Source organism: Neoarius graeffei, chromosome 27, assembly GCF_027579695.1.
Source record: "Neoarius graeffei isolate fNeoGra1 chromosome 27, fNeoGra1.pri, whole genome shotgun sequence".
Lineage (NCBI taxonomy): Eukaryota > Metazoa > Chordata > Actinopteri > Siluriformes > Ariidae > Neoarius > Neoarius graeffei.
Window position 1 is genome coordinate 51,410,808 of NC_083595.1, and position 26,926 is coordinate 51,437,733.

Genomic DNA, 26,926 nt, shown 5'->3' on the forward strand with positions numbered 1-26,926 from the left:
TGTAACAGCATTTGCTCATTTAGTAATTTTAATACATAATTTACTTTGATGAAATTATTCAGACACTCCAACGCCCCCCCTAAAAAAAAAATTGGATCTGTGCAATTCAGCCGTGAAAAAGGCGCATCCGCCGTTTGCATCCCTGTTTAAACTCATAGGTTAACCGACTTTAACCGGCTAATGAGGCTCGGTGGTCGGTCAAGATTTTTTTTAGTTTTTGCCATCCCTACTATGGATTGGCCTTTCAAAGGCATATATGAGCCAAAAAGATAAAACATTGTCGTAGACTAGGCCAGGGTAGTAGGGCTAGGCGTAGCCATTTTAAACGTTAGAGACTGTCTAGTTTCTAAGTATGCAGTTATCATTCAATCCGAAAATCAACTTAACAGATGTACTAGGAGTATTGAATTAGAAGATTACACCTACCTGATATGAAGTGTTCACTACAAATTCGGCTGGTAGAACTGGGGTTCCAGTTTTCTCTTTGCACAGCGGACACCCATTTTGCGCGTCTCTCCTCGTCTGCGGGGAATCTATAAAATGACAGGCCCTCCTTTGGCCCTGTCTATTGGTACAACCAAATGCTGAACAAGATATAACCGTTCTCGAAAGATCTACTCCCACACACTTGATAATTAGAATGGGTTCGTCTAAGTTCTATGCGCGACCTTGCCGTCCAAAATGGCGGATAAACAAATATCACGTGACCTCGTGACATCACGTGCACACACTCTATACCGTGTATACCGTTTTCAGGTCTGTCGCACATCAACTTCCTGTTTACCAACTGAATGTAATTATGAAACATACAGTGGTGCTTGAAAGTTTGTGAACCCTTTAGAATTTTCTATATTTCTGCATAAATATGACCTAAAACATTATCAGATTTTCACACAAGTCCTAAAAGTAGATAAAGAGAACCCAGTTAAACAAATGAGACAAAAATATTATACTTGGTCATTTATTTATTGAGGAAAATGATCCAATATTACATATCTGTGAGTGGCAAAAGTATATGAACCTTTGCTTTCAGTATCTGGTGTGACCCCCTTGTGCAGCAATAACTGCAACTAAACGTTTGCGGTAACTGTTGATCAGTCCTGCACACCGGCTTGGAGGAATTTTAGCCCGTTCCTCCATACAGAACAGCTTCAACTCTGGGATGTTGGTGGGTTTCCTCACATGAACTGCTCGCTTCAGGTCCTTCCACAACATTTCCATTGGATTAAGGTCAGGACTTTGACTTGGCCATTCCAAAACATTAACTTTATTCTTCTTTAACCATTCTTTGGTAGAACGACTTGTGCGCTTAGGGTCGTTGTCTTGCTGCATGACCCACCTTCTCTTGAGATTCAGTTCATGGACAGATGTGCTGACATTTTCCTTTAGAATTTGCTGGTATAATTCAGAATTCATTGTTCCATCAATGATGGCAAGCTGTCCTGGCTCAGATGCAGCAAAACAGGCCCAAACCATGATACTACCACCACCATGTTTCACAGATGGGATAAGGTTCTTATGCTGGAATGCAGTGTTTTCCTTTCTCCAAACATAATGCTTCACATTGAAACCAAAAAGCTCTATTTTGGTCTCGTCCGTCCACAGAACATTTTTCCAATAGCCTTCTGGCTTGTCCATGTGATCTTTAGCAAACTGCAGACGAGCAGCAATGTTCCTTTTGGAGAGCAGTGGCTTTCTCCTTGCAACCCTGCCATGCACACCATTGTTGTTCAGTGGACTCATGAACATTAACATTAGCCAATGTGAGAGAGGCCTTCAGTTGCTTAGAAGTTACCCTGGGGTCCTTTGTGACCTCGCCGACTATTACACGCCTTGCTCTTGGAGTGATCTTTGTTGGTCCACCACTCCTGGGGAGGGTAACAATGGTCTTGAATTTCCTCCATTTGTACACAATCTGTCTGACTGTGGATTGGTGGAGTCCAAACTCTTTAGAGATGGTTTTGTAACCTTTTCCAGCCTGATGAGCATCAACAACGCTTTTTCTGAGGTCCTCAGAAATCTCCTTTGTTCGTGTCATGATACACTTCCACAAACATGTGTTGTGAAGATCAGACTTTGATAGATCCCTGTTCTTTAAATAAAACAGGGTGCCCACTCCCATCTGATTGTCATCCCATTGATTGAAAACACCTGACTCTAATTTCACCTTCAAATTAACTCCTAATCCTAGAGGTTCACATACTTTTGCCACTCACAGATATGTAATATTGGATCATTTTCCTCAATAAATAAATTACCAAGTATAATATTTTTGTCTCATTTGTTTAACTGGGTTCTCTTTATCTACTTTTAGGACTTGTGTGAAAATCTGATGATGTTTTAGGTCATATTTATGCAGAAATAAAGAAAATTCTAAAGGGTTCACAAACTTTCAAGCACCACTGTATACGATGGATTTACAAAATTTTTGTAACACTTTTTTCTCAGCAACTACAAATCACAACTGCTTGATATTTGGTACCAAACTTCAGCTTGGGGTTCTGTACCGTGTTTACCGTTTTCAGGTCTGTCGCACATTGACTTCCTGTTTCCCGACTGAATGTATTTACGAAACACATAGGGTGGATTTTGACACTATTTCAAGAAGTAAAATGCTATTTCAAAATGACAGGATGCTATTTGAAATCCCTGGGGAAAACACTGCTCTTTGCTTACATGTTTCATGGTTTATTATTATTATTATTATTTTTATTATTATTATGCCCCCAGCCTGACTTTAGTCAGCGGGGGCATTATGCTTTCACTATGTCTGTCCACCCGGAACGCTCGCATACTTTTTTGACAGTTAAAATCGACCCATGTGCACCAAGTTTAAATTTGAGATCTTTCTGGGTGTGACCTAACACGAGTTCAAACGGCAGCGAGATTGACCTATATTTGACTTACATTTAACTGGGTCAAAGGTCGGTAAATATGAACTCTCATGACTTTTTGGGTGTTAATATCGATGGTCAACCACCAAATGCGGTATGTAGGTTTGCCTTAGCAAGACCTTACTTGAGTTCGAACAGTGGCGAGATTGACCTATATTTGACCTACTTTAAACACATACAGTTTGTAGGTGTGCCTCGGGAACTCGCGTGACTTTTGGGGGCGTTGTAATCCATTCATACACCAAAGGTGATTCAAGATTCATGCAACTTTAAACTGGGTCATAGATTTGAAAATTTTAACTTGCATAACTTTTTAGTGCATCAATCTGGATGTAAATTTTCTACAAGCAACGATTTGATTCTCTATCAAACTGCTCAGCCGGGGGCATCTGTGCTCTTTTGGACACATTTCTAGTTATTTGTTGAAGTCAACATTCATAGTAAGTGTCCTATTCCTTCGATTGCTTGCGTTCTGATATAAGTGAGAGCGGGGGATACGTAAGTGAGCAGTCTTGTCTTTCTTGCTGTTTTTTTTATTTTATTTTTTATCTTATTAACTGCATTCAAGAAAAATACCTTCATTTCATGTACGAGTGTCCATTACCAATATGGGCGTGTCAGAGGCGGACCCAGGTCCGACTGACCAGCCGTAACTTTCGCACGTGCTCTCCATTTTTTGCCAAAAGACAACTCTGATTTCGACCCCCAAAAACCAGCTTCAGAACTGCACAATGAGAGCGAACGGTGCCCTGCTGTCAACTCATCCTGTATATACAGAGCCTGATTAATCGCAATGACATTACATTTAATGAGAGTGACTTGTGGACATTCACTACCACTTCAGTCACAGCATTTATAACTTTTACACCTTTATTTTCCTATCAGGGCAAGTGTTCCCCTCTTCCTCATCACCAGTATGGGAAGAAAAACAGAAGAAACAGAGCAAAGCGAGGCACAAATCCAAGAAAGAGCACAAACACAGAAAAGAGAAGAAGGTGAGCCAAGTGTAGTTTCCGTGGTAACGATGAGGTCATTTCTGTCTCACTTTATCGTATTTCTTTTCTCTCAGCATAAGAAGAAGAGTAAGAAGCACAAGCATAAAGGGAAACCGAAGAAGAAGAAAAAGACGGAGGAGACAGAGAGTAGCTCTGATGACTCTGACGGTGGTGGTGTCACGAAGACGGGGTCGGTGTCCAACGAGAAGCTGCTCCAAAGGTCAGAGGTCTCACCATAGTCACTACACTGTCCATGATTTTATGTCTTGTATTATTTTCAGTGTTAAATACATCAGAATTAAAACTCTCTCTCTCTCTCTCTCTCTCTCTCTCTCTCTCTCTCTCTCTCTCTCTGTGTTTTCTGCTCTCAGGTTAAAAAACCTGCAAGGAAAGAAGTGATGGTGTGACGACTCCGAGACGGATGAACTGTCCTCCATGAGGATTCTGTTTTAATACGTACAGGAGCTGCATTTTGTGTGAATTCATGTTTTGCAAAATTACGAACATGATTTAAAATAAAATTACTGTGAATCCTGTGTGAAGTGTGAATGATACTTGAGCATGCAAATTAAAAATGGTTTCTTAGGCAGTTTATTTATAATATAGATACACATTTACATATTATAATAATACTCTCATAAGAAATAATTGCTATATTATGTTGTATTACTTCAAATTAGTTTAAAAATTCTACTTTTTTTCAGCATGTATTTTGGTTTATCTTGCCGCGTACAGTGCATCAAACAGCAAATGAGACACATGGATCAGTCATGTTATACATTTCAGGATTTTTCTCTAATATGTTGTCAATGAAGCAGAAATAAACATTTCATTTGAAGTATTTTAACTCTGTAATCTGGATTTGCGATAAGGCAAAGTCTTCAGGACAGACGAGTTTGTTTTGCGTTTTCTCAGTAACATCAAGGCTTGTGTTTTTTTTTTTTTTTTAATCTTCAAGAGCGAGAAAAAACGAGAGACTGGTGAGTGAACGAGTGTGTACCTGCTGTGTAATTAGTGAAAACAGGAACTGCCTTGTTTCACGGATGTTCCACAACATTTTTTTTTTTGTTTTTAAAAATTATAATTTCTGTATGATGTACTGTATATGGCAATATAAACCAAAGTACATGTGAGAAAATGTAGATTTTTAAAAAAAAAAGTAATTTCAAGTAATACAACATGATATAGTGTAGTATTATGTTAATATTAAATATAACTATAAATGGATAAAACTTGTATGACAAGACTTTTTTTATTTTAATAAAAGTGATTAGTGTTGGCATTGCATGTTGTAGTGGTCGAGGAACAAAACACTTTTTGGAATGTGCTATCTGGAAAATAATCAAGTTTGGTGTGGTAATAATAACTCTGCTCCACCATTGGTTATTTTCCAGAGGTGGACAGTAATGAAGTACATTTACTTGAGTATCTGTGCTTTACTCGAGTATTATTATTTTTGGAAACTTATGACTTTAACTTCACTACATTTGAAAGACAAGTATCATACTTTTCACTCCACTACATTTCTGTCAAGGTCCTCGTTACTATGAAGCGGCTTTGAAAGTGGATGTTTTTTCTTTTCTTTTCTAAAACGTGATTGTTTTTTTCCCCAGGTGACACTGAGACAACCGATCAGTAATCACTAGGGTCACGTCACGTCCATAGACTGTGTATAAAATCAAGCTCAATGATTTCTCAGCAGCGTTATTTGAACACAATCAGTTGATGGCAGAATAGAAGGAGGCGGTTCTTCTGGGGAATGCACATACTCATGGCCCATGAACCCATGTTTCAGTTTTCTGAAAGGATTAAAGATACGTTTTATTTTAAATGTTTGTTTGTCAAAAATGAACCACATCATGGCCTACTAAAACTCGCCATCCAACCTGTGGAAGCATGTTGAGTTATATAAACATTTTATTCCAAGAGAAAGCTTACAATGAAGTTGTCTGTGCTTTAGAGCTAGTGATAGCATTGCAAATGTAGCTATGCAGTCGGGTTAGTCAAATGATTTTCTATGGATTTGCCCACCAAGTTGCCATCGCCTTGTCCACAGCTAACATAACACATAGCTAGTTAACTTGGACACTTAGTTAGCATGTAAAAACAGAGTTACACAAACATGAATAACGTTAACTTATCTGAAGTCCTTTCAGAAATATGTTTTAGCATAATCTTGCCAAATAAACAATGTAGAAATCTTTCTTTTCTAGTAGCGTTAGCTACACAATATAATTTCAAGTTTGAAAAGAGTTTGCTAGCATGTCAGGTGGCATTCCACTGAATAGCTAGCTTAACGTTAAACCACCATGATGGCACTGCATGCGTTCATTTTGTGAATTCACATTTCTGTCTTTGGTAACGGCATTAGGTTTTGTAAGCGTTGTGGCAATAATACAACAATGCGTTGACAGAAAATGTACTTTTAATACTGAAGTATTTTTAAAAGCAAGTACTTCAGTACTTTAACTTAAGTAAAAATTTGACTGGACAACTTTCACTTGTATTGGAGCAACATTTGACCAGTGGGATCTGTACTTTGACTTAAGTAATGAACTTGGGTACCTTGTCCACCTCTGTTATTCTCCTGTAATAGCATGATGCAATGTTTTATTCTTGAATTACATTATATACAGCTTATACATATGCAATTTTCAGTTGGGTTTGCTTTTTTAAAAATCATTTTTAATGACATCACATTGCTGATCACTATAATCAAAGTTGTTTTGGTTATTTAGTTATGAATATGATTATAAGACTGATTGTGACTTGAATTTACAATGATGTAAATTCCCCTCCCCCCTATCTGTCCATCTGAGTTACATGTCAATCCTGAGATCGAGACGCTGAACCTCTTCTGCTCCTCGGACTTGCCTGATCCATCCTGGTGCCCTGTGTCTGGCTGGAGTCTCATCACATTGCTCCTGTGGAGGACGGCCCCATGTGGACAGTTGAAATCAAATCCATAAAGAGATGCTTTGTAAATATAATTATGAAATTCGTAAAGCAAGACAGTCTTTCTTCTCCAACATCATCAACAGGAATATGAACAATGCCCGTGTGCTATTTTCAACAGTAGAGAAGCTAACTAATCCCCCACCACAATTAGCACCTGAACTTCTCTCAGTTAATAAATGCAATGAGTTTGCATCCTTCTTCAAAGGTAAAATTGATAAAATATGGCAGAATATTGCTCATAATATATCTCAGTTGCAAATAACTGAAAAGCTGCAATCACCAGTGACACAGACAGACAATTTCAACACAATGTCAGAATTTTGTTTGATTGATTACGAGACTCTTGAAAAAACTGTACAAAATCTCAGTTCCTCAACATCTGAATTGGACATTCTGCCCACCAACTTTTTTAAGTCTGTTCTTCACCTCATAATTACAGATGTGCTTCAGATCATAAATACATCCCTAGAGACTGGCATTGTTCCTGTGTCCCTGAAAAAACCGTTGTAAAGCCCCTACTTAAAAAGAATAATCTGGAAGCTTCAGTATTAAACAACTACAGGCCAATATCAAATCTACCATTCATCGGGAAAATCCTTGAAAAAATTGTCTTCAATCAATGTAAACATCTGGAGTTTGCTAAGCGGTACTGGGACTTCAACCGGGACTGTGTGCTTTGGTCAGATGAGACCAAGATAGAGCTTTTTGGCAACAAACACTCTAATACATCACAAAAGCACCTCATACCCACTGTGAAGTATGGGGAGGATCGGTGATGCTGTGGGCCTGTTTCTCTTCCAAAGGCCCCGGGAATCTTGTTAGGGTGCATGGCATCATGAACTCTTTGAAATACCAGGACATTTTAAATCAAAATCTGGTGGCCTCTGCCCGAAAGCTGAAGACGGGTCGTCACTGGGTCTTTCAGCAAGATAATGACCCTAAACATGTGGCCAAATCTACACAAAAATGGTTCACCAGACACAAAATTAAGCTCCTCCCATGGCCATCTCAGTCCCCAGACCTCAACCCAGTTGAAAACCTGTGGGGTGAGCTGAAGAGGAGAGTGCATAGGAGAGGACCCAGGACTCTGGATGATTTAGAGAGACTGTGCACAGAGGAATGGTCGAAGATCCCTCTCTCTGTATTCTCCCATCTTGTGAAATGTTATAGGAGAATATTAAGTGCTGTCTTGTTGGCAAAACGGAGTTGTACAAAGTATTAACATCAGGGGTGCCAATAATTATGGCACACATGATTTCATGTAAAAGAATTATTTCTTAATGTGGGATTTTTTCCCACTGAATAAATGCACTGGAATTAAAGGTTTGATTTTTCTCTTTTTTGCATTGTTGTCCTATATTATTTTTTTTTTTAAATGAATTTATTAGAAGCCTAAGAACACATCTTACAGTAACGAGGGGTGCCAATAATTGTGGAGGGCGCTGTATATATCCTATTAATTGCCCAAATGTAATTAAGACTGTAACTGAGTTGGATTATATTGATTTAGATTGAACTGTGATTGGTTGAACCTCAGTGTACAGTGCGCGCGGACCTGTTCGAGTCTTCAGCGAACGCTCGCGAGAATTGCCGGAAACTTCCGAGCTATCTGTTGTCATGGAAACGAATGGCGTTGCGCCCAAACTTCATGAGAGTCAGCACAGAAATGTCGGAGTGACTGCTGATGTGTCTCTCAGTGTAGAGGAACCGGTAGATGTTTGATGTGATGGACATGTCTGAGGCACCGCTGGACCCTCTGGCCCTGGATGAGGAGATTAATGAGGAGGAGAAGAAGAAGAAGAAGAAGAAGAAGAAACCAGACTCTCACTCGCTGTGGGAACACGAGCCGCTCGCGCAGGTGTGTGACGTCATGATGCTAATAAACTCCTAACCTTATAATAATAATAAATAATCTTTATTGAGGAAGCCAACTTCACTGTGAGGTGATTTACAGAGGGGTCCTCCAAAATAAGCATATAAATAATATAAATATATGATAATATAAATAATAACAATACACTAATCATAGAACTATAACTAAAATAACTAGATTCTATATTAAATTCTATATTACTTATCCAAAAGTAAAGATCAGTGCCATCATACTACACCACGACAATCATGAGCTTCAGAATCCCTTCCAGCTCATCATAAAAGATAAACTTAAAAGGACCCCATGGACATGAATAATACAACAGCAATGACTTTAAAGTGCATATCCTGGACCAAATTCGTTTTTCTTTTATATGAAAGTATAACCCTTTACACACTCATCCAGAAGGGTAATTTTACACAAGGCCATCTGTCTGCAGCAGAAAAAAATAAAATAACAAAAACGCGTCTGGAAAAATCCCAAAGGAGTCTGGAGCCAGATTCGTGACGTCACCTGCGGAAGCGCCAGCAGGCTGCGCGAGCTTTGCACGGTTTCAGTGCACAGCCTGTGTAGACCAAGCCTAGGTCACAACCGGACGTATGATTTTTTGGCCGTGTGATTTTTGGCATTTCCCAAATCGCTGCGTTTTTTTTGTTCGTGGAGAAAGACGCACGTTGGCCGTAAGTTTGTCTTGCAACCTGAAAAAAACGTAAACGCCTGTAGAGTTTGTTTGACATGACAAAGAACCTCTGCGGCCAGTCTACGGCTCGAAAATCAGCATGTCACACGCACGCCCTCCATGCATTTCTTGCGTTTTTTGCACGTAGACCGGCTGTAGGAGCACGTACGGCCGGTTGTGACCGAGGCATTAGCAGCGAGCGATTTTGCATTGAAATATGGAATTGTCACCTGAGCACAATGTGGGAAACGATGAGTACTAATCCCGTCAAGCTTGGTGTTGCTACACCCTCCTACAATACATCTGTTAACCATTTTAATAATTACGTGATAACGTTGAAGAACTTTGCAGAAAACCACCAGGTCGTTTTCTCATAAACAAACCAGCGCTGACGTAGGATTCAGAAGGAGGCGTCCCGCACGCGACGCCACGAAAATCAATGTTTGCCGGGAAATCCAAACGCCAAGTTTTTTCAGAGGCGGACCAATTCGCCTCAAATGGCTTGATTTCAACTGAATTTTTCTGGTATTGCGCAAGGTAAAAAAATTGTACAAAATGCAAAATGTGACAGATATTTGACCAAAGTTTAATATAAAATAGGAGAATTACATTGATCTTGCTCCTGAATTTACCCGTGATATGCACTTTAAGTACGTATACTCACTGATACATTAAATTGAAGCTCGAGCTAGGCCACGTTTGAAAGCTGCTAAAGTAGGCGCTTCTCTAAGAGAGAGGTCTAAGGAGTTCCAACCATCAGCAGCAAAGTTAATGGTAGACCAGTGTCCCTATCTCCTGTTCACAGTGGTTTTACAGATGTTATTTCTGGACCTAGTATTATATTTATGAAAATTCTAATTAAATTTAAAGGGGCATAAAAAAATTGTTAATTGACTTGTAAACAAAAATGGTACGGTGTTCAACCTTCCTTCTACATAACACTTTTCCGAAAGTCTTCTCCAAACTTCCCAGTGCTACACCTGAGAGGATTATTTATTTATTTAACATACTGAAACAGTGTTAGTGTGCGTTTCTTGAAATCCACATATTCTTTAATGCAGAATTTTTTATTTAATTTTAATTAGTTTATTAAACCTTTATGTTATTTAACCAGGAAGCTTACTCACACACTTTTACAAGCACACCCTGACCAGGAACATTCAGACACAGGATAGAACAAATATCACTTCAAACAGCACTGACAAACAATTAATAACAGTCCATAAGGTGAATGAACATGACTTTCCAACTTGAATTCATTATTATTTTAGTATTTTTTACTGCTCAGGTTGGTGGTGGATCCAGAGCCCATCCCAGGAACACTGGGTGTGAGGCACAAACACTTTTGCACCTTTAGAGTTTATTTGTTTTTATTTATCTTCCATTCAATACTGCCACTTTTTATAATTATTCATCTCAGTTCTATTAATATACATTCACCTGTACAAAGCATATATAGATATATAATCATTACATTTTTATATTCAGCTTGTTCTTGGATATATAGTTTCATTACATGGCATTTAGCAGACACTTTTATCCAGAGCAACATACAACACACCCAGAGGTTAGGTGCCTTGTTCAAGGACACATCAACTATTCTTGCTGGTCCAGGGAATCAAACCAGCGACCTTTTGATCCTAAAGCTGCTTCTCTAACCATTAGGCCATGGCTTCGTTCTACTTTATGTTGTAGTGTGTTTTTTCACATGTCTGATAACTTGCTGCTGTAACATAACAATTTCCCAGCTTGGGATCAATAAAGTAAATCAATCAATCAATCAATCAATCAATCAATCATTTTGTCAAAAAAGCCACTCACATGACTGCTCATATTGTCATTACTGTAATTACACAAAACAGAAATGTGATTGTTACCCAAAAGTGTACGTTGCAAAAAGTGGAAGGATATAGTATCTCATATAATCACTCTTTACAACCGTGTTGAGCAGAAAAGCATCTCAGAATGCACAGTGCAAAAAATGACGACTGAAAAAAAATGACAATCACATCCTGGGTGAGAAAATGTCTTTTTAAAATAAAAGAGAGAGTTGACATAAAAAAATTGAACTCATTAATAAAAAGAAAGAAGGGCAGTAATAACCCCTTCGGACATAACATGTACAATTGTACACATGAAGTTCCATAGCATTTTTCCTTGTGTCCGAAGGGGATAAGCAGATTTCCATCCCGTCTTGGATGGTACCATTGTCCAAAAAAAAAAAAGAAGCCAAAAATACTTCAGTATTTGCTTCAGAGCTGTAATCAAGACTGAGATTGTCAAATCCAGGACCAGGACTCGCCAAGCCTGAGTCTTAAGGATGCCGAAGCCAAGTCAAGATCAAGTCCAAATGAATTCAAGACTGAGCCAAGATCCTTTCCTTTTATGAGTTGGCCTCATTCGTGCACTGTGACATTGATGAAACTGTTTTCTCCAAGAAGCAATTACCGCTTGTCAAACACTGTGCTTGTGAAAAAGACATGAAAATTGTTTGTTACGATCTCTGAGTTTTAAGACCGAGACCATATTTAACAGCACCAGTGCCCAAGGCAGAGACAAGTCCAAGTACACAAGCCAAAAATAACAAGACAAGTCCAAGTCAACACAGCAGATATCTTCAGACCTACAGCCCTAGTTTGATTCATCAGTATTTTGTGTCTTGTGTGTTGCTTTAAATTGTAAAACAACTTTGGGTATAAGGAAGATGGTATATTTATTCTCATCTCATTATCTCTAGCCGCTTTATCCTTCTACAGGGTCGCAGGCAAGCTGGAGCCTATCCCAGCTGACTACGGGCGAAAGGCAGGGTACACCCTGGACAAGTCGCCAGGTCATCACAGGGCTGACACATAGACACAGACAACCATTCACACTCACATTCACACCTACGCTCAATTTAGAGTCACCAGTTAACCTAACCTGCATGTCTTTGGACTGTGGGGGAAACCGGAGCACCCGGAGGAAACCCACGCGGACACGGGGAGAACATGCAAACTCCACACAGAAAGGCCCTCGCCGGCCACGGGGCTCGAACCCAGGACCTTCTTGCTGTGAGGCGACAGCGCTAACCACTACACCACCGTGCCGCCCGGTATATTTATTATTATTATTAGTAGTAGTAGTAGTAGTTGAACATCTACTAAACGACCTGATGACAGATGTAGCTGATAAAACGGCGTATCTCTGACGGCACAGTTTATGTTAATCGTTTTCCACCTGTTGGTATAAATCCTCCTGCATTTTGTAGATTCCTGTAAAGGTGTTGAGGGGACACGCCGACTCCGTCACCAGCTGTCACTTCTGTTTTCATGGCACTCGACTTCTCACCAGCTCCCACGACAAGACAGTGATATTCTGGGTGCGATCATTTCAAGGCCTACACACATCACACTTGACATTACAAGCTATCAGATTGTCTATTGCACTTTCTGTTCTCTTGTCCTGATTCCTCTGTGTTCTCTCTGTGCAGGATGTGGAGACAGGGGCTCAGCTGATGGTGCTCGAAGGAGGACACTCAGGAGCCATTACTGCGTGCTGTTTGGTCCCGGAGAAGAACAGGTAGAGAAGAAGGAATGAGAAGTCGCATAAACGCACAGAAGACAAATCTGTACCTCTGAGAAAATTCTGAGAAAAATAAAAGGTTTGGAAGTATAACAGGCTTTGGTTGGTGGCCTGTTTGCATAAACGTCCTCCCTGTGGTGATGACGCTGCTTTTCAGGGAGCACAGAAGCATCTTCTGCAAATGAAAGGGAGTGTCGATATTAAAAAAAAAAAAAATCAAAATGACATCTATCTATGGAACATGTTTTTCCATCATTCTCTAGTCTAGTTACAGTAGCACACTTTATGTCAGAATAAAATAGTTTTACAAAGAACAGCACCTTGTAACAAATGGAATATTTGGGAACATGCTAATCATGTGGGCTTTTTTTTAATCAGACATCACCTTCTATCCATTGTCGTGTCTTCTTGTTAAAGACAGAAAAAAAGCACTTTGTTAAATTAAATAACACACAAAGAAAGCGCACACTTTCACACACCGATGTCTCCAGTTACACTCTCGCCTCTCACTTCTTTTATTACTGTGCAGTGCTTTGTTTGTGAATGGATGCTGTAGCTAGGCAACACAAGAAGCCAAGGGACACTCAGCGCGACGCCTCGCCATGTTAATGAGTTTCTTTGCAGCAGAATCGTACTTGCTTGTTATTAAATGCTGATGGATATTTTTGTCATGTATGGGTATATAATATATACAACCCCAATTCCAAAAAAGGTGGGAACAGAATGTGAAGATTTGCAAATCATGGAAACTCCATATCTCATTGAAGATAGTACAAAGACAACATATCAGATGTTGAAACTGAGAAATTTTATTGTTTTTTGAAAACTATATGCTCATTTTGAATTTGATGTCAGCAACATGTTTCAAAAAAGTTGGGACAGGGGCGTGTTTACCACTGTGTTGCAGCACCTCGACTTTTAACAACACTGTAAACGTTTGGGAACTGAGGAGACCAACTACTGTAGTTTTGAAAGAGAAATGTTGTCCCATTCTCGCCTGATATATAATTTCAGTTGCTCCACAGTTCAGGGTCTCCTTTGTCGTATTTTGCGCTTCAAAATGCTCCAAATATTTTAAATACATGGGAGACGGGGGGCGGCACGGTGGTGTAGTGGTTAGCGCTGTCGCCTCATAGCAAGAAGGTCCGGGTTCGAGCCCCGTGGCCGGCGAGGGCCTTTCTGTGCGGAGTTTGCATGTTCTCCCCGTGTCCCCGTGGGTTTCCTCCGGGTGCTCCGGTTTCCCCCACAGTCCAAAGACATGCAGGTTAGGTTAACTGGTGACTCTAAATTGAGCGTAGGTGTGAATGTGAGTGTGAATGGTTGTCTGTGTCTATGTGTCAGCCCTGTGATGACCTGGCGACTTGTCCAGGGTGTACCCCGCCTTTCGCCCGTAGTCAGCTGGGGTAGGGTAGTCAGCTGCCTGCGACCCTGTAGAACAGGATAAAGCGGCTACAGATAATGAGATGAGATGAGATGGGAGACGGGTCTGGAGTGCAACAGGCCAGTTTGGCCCCCCAGTATGGGCCCAATTCTGATGCTGGGTATTGGATATGCTGGGTATTAATCATATTGGATCAATGCCATCTCTAATTCCAATGAAACTGCACAGAATAATAGAATATATTTTATGAATTTGACCTGGCGACTTGTCCAGGGTGTACCCCGCCTTTCTCCCGTAGTCAGCTGGGATAGGCTCCAGCTTGCCTGTGACCCTGTAGAACAGAATAAACCGGCTAAAGATAATGAGATGAGATGAGATTTTATGAATTTGACCTGGCGACTTGTCCAGGGTGAACCCTGCCTTTCTCCCGTAGTCAGCTGGGATAGGCTCCAGTTTGCCTGTGACCCTGTAGAACAGGATAAAGCGGCTACAGATAATGAGATGAGATGATTACTAGATCACTTAAAAATTTCCGAAACCGTGAATTTACACAAATATGCTATTTGTAAAAGCCTCCATGTCTATCCGCTGTCCTAAATAACCACATATCACTAACATTAGCGCTCTTACTCAAGATAAAGCTGTAAATTTTTCCAACACAGGAAACTTCACAGACATTCCACAACCTTAAATGCAGCTATAAATGTATAAAAAGTAGGGGATGTCATTTTTAATCAATAAATAATTCTAATTGTTGGGAAATTGCTGTGGTATAAAAGAAATAAAACACTTCAGGTGGTGATGTTAAAAAAATACTCCACTCCAGTGTGGTACGAGTAAATCTGCTTCACTACATCAGGTCAACACTGATTGATTATTTTGCTATAACAGCACTCGCACAAGTGTTTTATTCATTGTGTATGAACTGATGGCACAGCTTTCTGTTTGTGTGTGTGTTTTGTTCGTTAGAGTAATAACATCCTCTTGGGACAAGACCGTAAAAGCTTGGGACCTGGAGACTGGTCAAATCCTGGTGAATTATTCTAATCTCATTACTTGTTTCATCTGGTTTCTTGTTTCACAGCTTAAATGTGAAATCTGTAGTAATTAAACAGTGTGTGTGTGTGTGTGTGTTCAGTGGACAGTAACGCAGGGCGGTTTGTTGATGTCGTGCAGTGCGTCAGGGGATGGGAAGTATGTGGCGTCGGCCTCAGACATGGAGAACGCTCTGTATGTGAACTGTGCAGATACGGGACAGAGACTGCATTACATTCCAAGTAGAGCATTTAACATTAATCATAATTAATATGCTTATATTATATTATACAGTGGATATAAAAAGTGTACACACCCCATTAAAATGCTAGATTTTTCTGATTTAAAAAAAAATGAGACCATGATAAATAATTTCAAAACTTTTCCCACTTTTAATGTGGCCTATAACCTGTACAATTCAATTGAAAAACAAACAAATCTGTTAAGGGGTAAAACATAAAAAATAAACAACGTACAATAAGCTGGTTGCACAAGTCTGCACACCCTTAAACTAATACTTTGTTGAAGCACCTTTTGATTTAATTACAGCATTCAGTCTTTTTGGGTCGGAGTCTATCAGCCTGCTACATCTAGACTTGGCAATATTTGTCCATTCTTCCTTGCAAACGCGCTCCAGATCTGTCAGATTGCGAGGGCGTCTCTTGTGCACAGCCCTCTTCAGGTCACCCCACAGATTTTCAATTGGATTTAGGTCTGGGCTCTGGCTGGGCCGTTCCAAAACTTTGTTGAGGTCATTGTCATGCTGAAAGATGAAATTCCTCTTCATCTTCAGCTTTCTAGCAGACACCTGAAGGTTTTGGGCCAAAATTGACTGGTGTTTAGAACTGTTCATAATTCCCTCCACCTTGATTAAAGCCCCTGTTCCAGCTGAAGAAAAACAACCCCAAAAACATGATGCTGCCACCACCACGCTTCACCGTGGGTATGGTGTTCTTTTGGTGATGCGCAGTGTTGTTTTTGCGCCAAACATGCCTTCTGGAATTGTGGCCAAAAAGTTCAACCTTGGTTTCATCAGACCATAACACATTTTCCCACATGCTTTTGGGAGAGTTTATGTATTTTTTTTTGCAAAATGTAGCCGGGCCTGGATGCTTTTCTTTGACCCTACCTCATAGTCCAGACATATGGAGAATACGGGAGATTGTTGTCACATGTAGTACACAGCCAGTACTTGCCAGAAATTCCTGCAGCTCCTTCAGTGTTGCTGTAGGCCTCTCGGCAGCCTCCCTGACCAGTTTTCGTCTCGTCTTTTCATCAATTTTGGAGGGACGTCCAATTCTCGGTAATGTTACTATTGTTCCATATTTTCTCCACTTCTTGATGACTGTCTTCACTGTGCTCCATGGTATATCTAATGCCATGGAAATGTTTTTGTACCCTTCTCCTGACTGATACCTTTCAACAATGAGATCCCTTTGATGCTTTGTAAGCTCACACGGCTTTTGCTGGAGGAGGCAACCGAGTAAATGTCTGAACTTTATTTGGGGTTAATCAGAGTCATTTTAATTGATGGCAGGTGTGAACCCAAAAAGACTGAATGCTGTAATTAAATCAAAAGGTGCTTCAACAAAGTATTAGTTTAAGGGTGTGCACACTTATGCAACCAGCTTATTGTACGTTTTTTATTTTTTATGTTTTACCCCTTAACAGATTTGTTTGTTTTTCAATTGAATTGTACAGGTTATAGGCCACATTAAAAGTGGGAAAAGTTTTGAAATTATTTATCATGGTCTCATTTTTTTTACATCAGAAAAACCGATCATTTTAACGGGGTGTGTAGACTTTTTATATCCACTGTATACTCTGTTTCTGGTTAAACTTCAAGGAATTAGATCCAATAACATCTTGTCTCTCTGTGTTGTCTCTCAGGTCATCATACATCCACAGTGATGAGCTGCAGGTTTGATGCTCAGAGTCAGCATGTGGCCAGCGTCTCAGCAGACAGGTCCATTAAATTATGGGACGTTTGCGCTCAAAAAACCACTCTGAGCATTAACAGGTATCTACATTTTGACTGAACAACTTCCCCACTGGTGGCACGGTGGTGTAGTGGTTAGCGCTGTCACCTCACAGCAAGAAGGTCCTGGGTTCGAGCCCCGTGGCCGGTGAGGGCCTTTCTGTGCGGAGTTTGCATGTTCTCCCCGTGTCCGTGTGGGTTTCCTCCGGGTGCTCCGGTTTCCCCCACAGTCCAAAGACATGCAGGTTAGGTTAACTGGTGACTCTAAATTGAGCGTAGGTGTGAATGTGAGTGTGAATGGTTGTCTGTGTCTATGTGTCAGCCCTGTGATGACCTGGTGACTTGTCCAGGGTGTACCCCGCCTTTCACCCGTAGTCAGCTGGGATAGGATCCAGCTCGCCTGCGACCCTGTAGAAGGATAAAGCGGCTAGAGATAATGAGATGAGATGAGAACTTCCCCCACTGGGCGGAGCCCCGGTGCAGTGGTTAGCACTGTCGCCTCACAGCAAGAAGGTTCTAGGTCTTTCTGTGTGGACTTTGCCTGTGTGGAGTTTCCTCCAAGTGCTTCTGTTTACATGTGGATTAGGTCCAACTGGCTACTCTCAATCACCCAGAGGTGTGAATGTGAGTGTGAATATCTGTCTGTTTCTCTGTGTTTGCCCTGCAATAAACTAGTGATGTGCCCAGGCTGAACTCCGCCTCTCAACCAGTGTCAGCTGGTATTGCCATTGCCTCCAGCTCACCCACAACTTGCAATGGCTAAGCGGTGTAGATAATTAATGAGCGAATGAATAAACTTCCCAAACATCTTCCATATCAGTGATGATTATTAGTGAGGCGTCAAACATCAGAAGCCAACTTATAAACCTGAAGACATTTTTTTAAAATTGGGGATAATATTACTTTGATTTAAATGTAAACCGTTAAATCGTGATTCTTATTTTATATGATTCTGAATGCAAGGGATGTTATTTTTTTTATGTCTACAGGACTAAATTGGACAACTAACTGACTAAATTTGAATGAAAACAGTTTTTGTATTACTCTTGCTACAAATTATTGTCAGCCATCACCATATTGGAGTTATATGATATTCAGATGATATCTGACTAAAGTTATGAAATGGATTTCTTAATTTTAGATTCGTTTTAGATATCCTTTCATGAAAAAACGTCTCTCACAAAATGAAACTCATCCATCAGAAAGACCACGAGTTATTCATGTGAATGAATGGGGAGGAGGGGGGGGAGGCAAACATCATCATCCATCTCAACGCAGTCTAGTACACAGTGTTGTAGTCGAGTCACTCAACCTCGAGTCCGAGTCCAGTCTTGAGTCCCCAGTCTTCAAGTCTGAGTCAAGTTCAAGTCATTAAAGAAAATTTCGAGTTGAGCCCACTATTGATCCGAGTTGAGTCCGAGAACAAGACTCCAACCGCACCATCTGACGGTGTCTGTTGCTGCCTTTATGTGAAAGCGTCTCTGCTGCTGTGTTGGACTGACGTTCCCGCTCGACTGCCCCATTTTAGTTAACAGGCTACAGATAAAAAGCTTGTTCATCGCTCAGCAAGCCACGCCCACTATCAACAGGGCAAATAACATGAGAGAGGGTTAACACTAGCTAGTTCATCACTCAGCAAGCCCCGCCCACTATCAACAGAGCAATGAACATAGCGTGTCGCTTCCTTCTCTGGGTGGAGTCTTACCAACCAAATGACGATTGAAGTTCGAGGTTGTCCCCGTCGTCTCCTTGATAGTTCTTCTACATATGGAAGACATAGCAGTGCATTTTTTCCCACTGCACGAGAAGTCTGTATAAGCAAAGTGGACAATCCTAGCGGCGTTCTCTCCAGGCACTTTAGCGCCATTAACGTTAGTCCTGAACAGGTGAATGTGCATTCTCTTGCACAAAATTAGTATAAAAATTCATGTAGATATAAATATCTTAGGTGGCACGGTGGTGTAGTGGTTAGCGCTGTCGCCTCACAGCAAGAAGGTCCGGGTTCGAGCCCCGTGGCCGGCGAGGGCCTTTCTGTGCGGAGTTTGCATGTTCTCCCCGTGTCCGCGTGGGTTTCCTCCGGGTGCTCCGGTTTCCCCCACAGTCCAAAGACATGCAGGTTAGGTTAACTGGTGACTTTAAATTGACCGTGAGTGTGAATGGGTGTCTATGTGTCAGCCCTGTGATGACCTGGCGACTTGTCCAGGGTGTACCCCGCCTTTCGCCCGTAGTCAGCTGGGATAGGCTCCAGCTTGCCTGCGACCCTGTAGAACAGGATAAAGCGGCTAGAGATGATGAGATAAATATCTTATGCTAAATTATTATGGCATGTTACAAAAAAAAGAAAAAAATCTGAGTCCTCATCTCCAATTTACGAGTCCGAGTCGTCAGTGCTCGAATCCAAGTCACATCACAAATCCTTAAAATTAGGGCACGAGTTGGACTCGAATCCAAGTCCTGGACTCGAATACTACAAGCCTGCTTTACACAACATGCTTGAACCCCTTAACTGCTGCTGTATTGTTTTATTTGATTAATTATTTTTCTCCATCTCTCTTTCTCTCTCTCGTCTTTCTGTTTTTTTTTCCCACTCCAGTGCCCACACGAACGTCATCTCAAGCTGCTGCTTTACACAAAATGGCCGTTACTTGTGCACGGCATCATGGGACCGTACGCTACAGCTGTGGGATGTGCAAACAGGTTCGTTCCGTACCAGAGGAGGAGAGCAACTCAGTAAAGGCCACGACGGAAGCGTCAGCTCCTGTGCCTTCTCCAGTGATGGTATTGAGTGTTTTCTTTAAAACTGTCTGTTAAAACTCTTAACTTTCTCCATCAAGGTTGTCCAACATCCTGCTCAAAGATGGCCAGAAGTAAATTGTTGAATACGTGTGACATTATATTATACTCTGGTTAATACTTTCTCTCAGTTGTTAACAGTTTTAATTACAGAACTGCGTGTACTTTTTCCTCCATTTATAGTTACATTAAATGGTCTGGAATGTCTGTGAAACATGTTGTTATCACGTATGTTGTAGCAGCTATAGAGAGTTACTCGTGAATTCCCATACTTAAATGTTATACAGCTTTTATTATTTTATGATCCGCTTTACTAACACGTAGTCATTTCTACTGCATGAATTATGCGTCTAATTTGAGAGCAAATCCGTCTTAAAAGAGGTGCTGTGCTGTAGAACCTTTGCTTGTCTCTAATGAGAAGCATGATGTGCTCTCCAGCCTCTGTTCTTGTGTCTGGAGCGTATGACAGGACCGTTGCATTGTGGGATGTAAAGGGACTGTACAGAACTCTGGTGCTGAAGGTAACTGCATTTGAGCTTACAGAGAGACACGAAATAGTTTTTCCACCTGTGAAAAAGTAGTTTACATATTCATGCTTGTCATTTTTAACGAAAATCATTTGTTGACATTTTTAAACTCAGGGTCACCTAGACTGGGTGACAGATGTGGACGTCAGTGCTGATAAGAACTGGGTGGTCTCTTCCTCAAAGGTGAAATGATCATGATCATTAAAAGATGTCAGCCAAATGATAGATTTAGAGAAAGTTTGATAACTGATGCTTAATTATGGAGCATGTATAATGATATAGAGTACTGTGCAAAAGCCTTAGGCACATGTAAGGAAATGAAATATTTCAACATTAAAAAATACTATAAACATTAAGCAGTATAAATGAAACAAAGTCAATATTTGGTGTGAGATAATGCTTTGTGGGGGCGGCACGGTGGTGTAGTGGTTAGCGCTGTCGCCTCACAGCAAGAAGGTCCAGGTTCGAGCCCTGTGGCTTGTGAGGGCCTTTCTGTGTGGAGTTTGCATGTTCTCCCCGTGTCCGCGTGGGTTTCCTCCGGGTGCTCCGGTTTCCCCCACAGTCCAAAGACATGCAGGTTAGGTTAACTGGTGACTCTAAATTGACCGTAGGTGTGAGTGAATGGTTGTCTGTGTCTATGTGTCAGCCCTGTGATGACCTGGCGACTTGTCCAGGGTGTACCCCGCCTTTCACCCGTAGTCAGCTGGGATAGGATCCAGCTTGCCTGCGACCCTGTAGAACAGGATAAAGTGGCTAGAGATAATGAGATGAGATAATGCTTTGCTTTAAAAAAAATAGTAGTCTGAGGTCTAGTGAGTTGCAGTTTTATGCAGAAATGATCTGTAGGTTTTACTGAGCATCTTCCAGAACCAGCCGCAGTTCTTCTGGACACTTTGACTGTCACACTCACTTCTTCATTTTGCACCAAAACCCAGTAGCCTTCATTATGGTTTCTTTTTTAATCTGAAAAGTGCTCTCTTATGGAATATGCTGCTCAGATACAAACTTATTTCCTCTAACACTTAATTTTGTGCTGAAAAAAAAACATTTGGAACTCTAAAATGTTTTTGTACCCACTTGATAATGTAAAAGTCATAAAATAGAAATCTGTAACAAAGTTTGTATGAAAAAAATAGGGGACCTAAGACTTTTGTATTGTACTGTACTGTATATACACTACTCATGTGGGGAAAAAGTGACATGACACAACAGAAAAGAGAATCAAGGGAACAAACAAACAAAAAAATAGTGTCCATGCATTGATGCTTTGGGGCTGGAGCGCAGGTGGCCAAGTGGTTAGAGCGCTTGACTGCTAAGCAAACGGTCCCTGGTTCGAGCCTCGGCTCGACGGGGATCTGGGGCTCGCTCCCTGTCCACCCAGCAGTGAATGGGGACCTGGTGGAAACACTGGGGAAGTTAAAGGCAGCGAGGAAAGGACCTGGCCACCCTACCTCACTATGCCGATGGCCCAGGACAAGTGTGCTCTCTAACAGGCACTCCCCCAATGTACCAATTGTATATGGGACTCCCCTTTGCTTTGGGGCTGTTTAATAGGTGCCTGCCCAGGATTTTGTGAAATACTGCAAAACCTGGTTGCCTCTGCTGTTGCAACTCAATAACGATCAACATCCAAATCAGCAGGCACATAGTTATAAGAAAAAACTTTTTTTTTTTTCAGTGATCATTGTAGTCTCTGGATTTCCACTCAATGGCTCCAGAAAGTTTGAGAACCCTGTATTAGAGAACTGAGAGGAGATTACACCATATAGAATCTGAACTGTGGTGTGTTTGTAGGACTGTACGGTGCATCTGTGGAACATTGAGCGGCATGAGAGCATTCCTGCAGTCAGAGAGAGCAGGAGAGCACATGGACATGAACCTCATATCCTTCAGGTACAGCCTCATAAATGCTCTGGTCAGTGCTGCCAACTTAATGACTTTTACCCTTTTTCCACCAACAGGGAATGGGTTCTGTTCTGGTTCACGCACCAAATTTTGAACCATTTCCAACAGAGCATTTCCAACAAAAATAAATTGGTTCGTAACCTGAAAAGTTAGTTCCCGGCTGGAACCAAAATATATAGCTGTTTATTTCAGTGCGAACCGTGACAACATCAGTGAGCGTGTCTTTAGTTTGGAGAGGAAGTAGAGCGCAGGAATGGAGAATGCAACGGAAAAGGAGACATCTTCTGCAACAACAAAACAAAAGCTCGCAGGTAATCAATACGCTCTGCCATCTTGTTACTACTGTTTACTTCTGTTGTGCATTGTGCAATGGCGTCCGTTCACAACGTATCCTTGATTACAATGGTTCTGCAAAAAAACTGGTGGAAATGGTAGGGTTCCCGTGACTCCTTAAAAAGTCTTAAAGGTGTCATTGCATCGTTTTTTTCATTAATTGTGCAGTGGTCTCTAGTATGAATGAATGCCCTGTGAGCCGGTTTTGGTGAAAAAAATGCTGTGGTGCTCCTGTTTCAGGCTGTTCTAGTTTGGTGGAGGAGTAGGTGGGGAGAGAACGACAGGATTTCAGCTCTTACTCATGAATATTCATGACATGTAAACATATCGCTTCTGATTGGCTAACAGCACTGTGACACTCCCTCCAGCGGGTTATGGGCGAGGCCATGACTACTAATTTTCGAAGTGACGTAAGTTTGTAGGGCTTTTTCTGATTCGCTCGTTTTTCCATCTAATTTTTTTCATAGGCTAATACAGGGAATGGGGGTAGAAGAACATTTTCACGTGCAGCATGCATATGCAACTTGGAGTGACCTATGGTATTTCAAAAAGAGCAAGTATTAAACGGTTTGTCGTGGAATGACACCTTTAAAAGGTCTTAACAAAAAATCAGCAAAATTAAGGTGATAAATTGTCTTAAATGCACTATAAATTTGTTGTAAGGTATTAAATTTGCAGATGCATTTAAGGCTGATGGAAAAATTGTCACCTACAGTGGCCTACCATAAAACGTCCAAGAGCGTATATTTGTTTGATTAACTTTAGTATTAGACAATGAGATACTATGCCTTTAATAGAAGTTTTATGTTACATTTACGTCCGCTAGCGTTGAAGTTCCATTGTGTGTCTTCCATAGACAGTAAGTCATCACCACTTACGAAATGCAGTAAGATGGGATGTTGTAAATTTAACAAGAAATGGTTGGAGGAGGATAAATTTCGGAGTTGGTTGGAGCCGGCAGGAAACGATGAGGCAAGGTGCGATCTATGGCGAAAGACCTTCACCTTAGGGACCATGAGGGTGAAAGCCGTCGAATACCACATGAGACCTCAAAGGCGCCAGTACTATGCAGCGGCAGTTAACGTCAATGGTAGTGGGGCTATGCGAATGTCTGCTGTGTCTGAGTAGTTTCAAGATTTTTGGTGGTCTTAAAAAAGGTCTTAAAAGGCATTAAATTTTACTTTTAAAATGGTACAAGAACCCTAAATGGGGGTTGGTGAAAATGCTAACAGGCACTAAGGTTCAAAGAATCCTGAACGGAACCGGTTCAAGAACCCGTCCCTGTTGGCCAAAAAGCGGTATTTGTCACTAGATCTGATGACTTTTAAACCCATTGAGCGACTTCATTAAAAAATTCAAATCAAAGTCAAATGGATTTACAGTCATGGCCGAAAGTGTTGGCACCCCAGATTTTTTTCCAGAAAATGAAGTATTTCTCCCAGAAAATGATTGCAATTACTCATGTTTTTTAAAACACATGTTTATTTCCTTTGTGTGTATTGAAACAATAAAAAAAAGAGAAAAAATAATAATTTGCATAATTTCACACAAAACTCCAAAAATGGGCCGGACAAAATTATTGGCACCTTTTCAAAATTGTGGGTAAATTATTTAGTTTCAAGCCTGTGATGCTCATTTAAACTCACCTGTGGCAAGTAACAGGTGTGGGCAATATAAGAATCACACCTGAAACCAGATAAAAAGGAGAGAAGTTGACTCAATCTTTGCATTGTGTGTCTGTGTGTGCCACACTAAACATGGAGGACAGAAAGAGGAGAAGAGAGCTGTCTGAGGACTTGAGAACTAGAATTGTGGAGAAATATCAACAGTCTTAAGGTTACAAGGCCATCTCAAGAGATCTTTGTGTTCCTTTGTCCACGGTGTGCAACATCATCAAGAAGTTCCAAACCCATGGCACTGTAGCTAATCTCCCTGGATGAGAACGAAAGAGAAAAATTGATGCAAGGTTGCAACGCAGGATTGTCCGAATGGTGGATAAGCAGCCCCAATCAAGTTCCAAATGTATTCAAGTTCTCCTGCAGACTCAGGGTGCATCAGTGTCAGCGCGAACTATCCGTCGACATTTGAATGAAATGAAACGCTATGGCAGAAGACCAAGGAGGACCTCACTGCTGACACAGAGACATAAAAAAGCTAGACTGCAGTTTGCCAAAATGTACATGAATAAGCCAAAATCCTTCTGGGAAACCGTCTTGTGGACAGATGAGACCAAGATAGAGCTTTTTGGCAAAACACATCATTCTACTGTTTACCGAAAACATTATGAGGCCTACAAAGAAAAGAACACAATACCTACAGTCAAATATGGTGGAGGTTCAAAGATGTTTTTTGGTTGTTTTGCTGCCTTTGGCACTGGATGTCTTGACTGTGTGGAAGGTATCATGAAATCTGAAGATTATCAAGGGATTTTGGGTCGCAATGTAGGGCCCAGTGTCAGAAAGCTGGGTTTGCATCCTAGGTTATGGGTCTTCCAGCAGGACAATGACCCCAAACATACCTCAAAAAACACCCAGAAATGGATGGAAAGAAAGCACTGGAGGGTTCTAAAGTGGCCAGCAATGAGTCCTGATCTGAATCCCATTGAACACCTGTGGAGAGATCTTAAAATTGCTGTTGGGATAAGGCACCCTTCAAATATGAGACAACTGAAGCAATTTGCAAAAGAAGAGTGGTCCAAAATTCCAGTTGAAAGGTGTAAGAAGCTTGTTGATGGTTATAGGAAGCGATTGATTTCAGTTATTTTTTCCAAAGGGTGTGCAACCAAATATTAAGTTGAGGGTGCCAACAATTTTGTCTGACCCATTTTTTGAGTTTTGCATGAAATTATATCAATTTTGCTTTTTTCCCTTTTTCTTTTTGTTTTAATCCAATGCACACGAAGGAAATAAACATGTATATAACAAAACATGTGTAAATGCAATAATTTTCTGGGAGATATGCTTCAGTTTCTGGAAAAAAAATTTGGGGTGCCATCACTTTCGGCCTGACTGTATAAAGCACATTTTAAAGAACAGAAGTTGAATATGCAAATTGATGTGTGACGTCACATGTCGGCTTCTGGCGACTTATTGAGCATGTAGCAAGTTTCCCCTGAAAACAGCTGCCAGTGCTAAAGATCACAAGGCAGCAAACACAGTGAAATATACATTTTTTGTTGATTGTTTATTGTTTATCTTTTTAGTTTTATATTTTATTTCTGCAGTTCAAGAGTTACAGATTAAAATTATGCAAAAATCTTTTTTTTTTTTAAAAAAAAAAACCCCTTTTGTGAATAAAATAGTCATTGTTTAGCTGCTGTCTGGCTTTAAATCAGCTCTTAACTCTGAGTAAGAGAGATATTTTTGTTTTGTTTTTAGTGAGGAATGTGGAAAGGTTTTTTCGCCTTCTCGCTTGGAGAAAGTGAACTTCATCACTGAGTGTGTGTTCTGTCGACGGAAGCCTCCACACAGAGGTCTGGAGCAGCGCCTCCGCCGCTTTAGCACTCAGGAAGCTAATGAAGCTAAAGAACTTCGTGGATTGTCAGACTGAATAAAACTGACGATATTAAACCTCATAAACGTGTTTAAAGTACTACTGAACTATTGAATAATAAGGTCTGCGGTTTAATGAACCCTAGTTAAGGTGTAATGTAACAGTTTGGCATCAGCGGCGCCGTGGCTTAGTTGGTTAAAGCGCCTGTCTAGTAAACAGGAGATCCTGGGTTCGAATCCCAGCGGTGCCTTTTGTGTATCTATAAAATCATCAAAGTTTATTCTATTAAATATTTTCACAAGGAATAAACCAATATTTGTGGAAGTTGCATGAATGAAAGTGTGTTTTATCCAACACAATAATCCAATACTTATTTAACTTACCTTACTTAACTGCTAAATCTTTGGATTATAGACTACTGTATATAACAATTTTGCCTTTACTTTGTATTATTTCTTCCACCTATTTAATGTTGTAAATGGCATTCATGATGGACGGCAAACTAAGAATTTCATTGTGCAA

The 26,926-nt window shown here is 40.7% G+C and overlaps 2 protein-coding genes and 1 non-coding gene across 3 annotated transcripts in view; all 3 read left to right on the forward strand.

Annotated features, from left to right (window-relative positions):
* The window catches only part of gpatch1 (G patch domain containing 1), a 29,045-nt gene extending 24,620 nt beyond the window's left edge, over nucleotides 1-4,425 (forward strand). Inside the window, exons 17-19 of the mRNA XM_060911769.1 lie at nucleotides 3,780-3,889; nucleotides 3,964-4,109; nucleotides 4,261-4,425. Coding sequence (XP_060767752.1) covers nucleotides 3,780-3,889; nucleotides 3,964-4,109; nucleotides 4,261-4,288 — 284 coding nt within the window. The 3' untranslated portion in view covers nucleotides 4,289-4,425. The remainder of the gene's footprint in view (nucleotides 1-3,779; nucleotides 3,890-3,963; nucleotides 4,110-4,260) is intronic.
* A 4,154-nt stretch (nucleotides 4,426-8,579) lies between these two features.
* On the forward strand, nucleotides 8,580-26,412 carry LOC132874987 (WD repeat-containing protein 88-like). The gene is given in 13 exon segments (XM_060911527.1): nucleotides 8,580-8,705; nucleotides 12,647-12,757; nucleotides 12,869-12,957; nucleotides 15,311-15,374; nucleotides 15,480-15,618; nucleotides 17,267-17,396; nucleotides 19,948-20,132; nucleotides 20,586-20,668; nucleotides 20,789-20,857; nucleotides 22,469-22,567; nucleotides 23,081-23,082; nucleotides 26,290-26,389; nucleotides 26,392-26,412. Coding segments are annotated over 13 exon segments (1,218 nt in total).
* A 168-nt stretch (nucleotides 26,413-26,580) lies between these two features.
* Nucleotides 26,581-26,654, forward strand: trnat-agu (transfer RNA threonine (anticodon AGU)). The gene has a single exon. It is a non-coding gene; the product is annotated as a tRNA-Thr (tRNA).
* The last annotated feature ends 272 nt before the right edge of the window (nucleotides 26,655-26,926 follow it).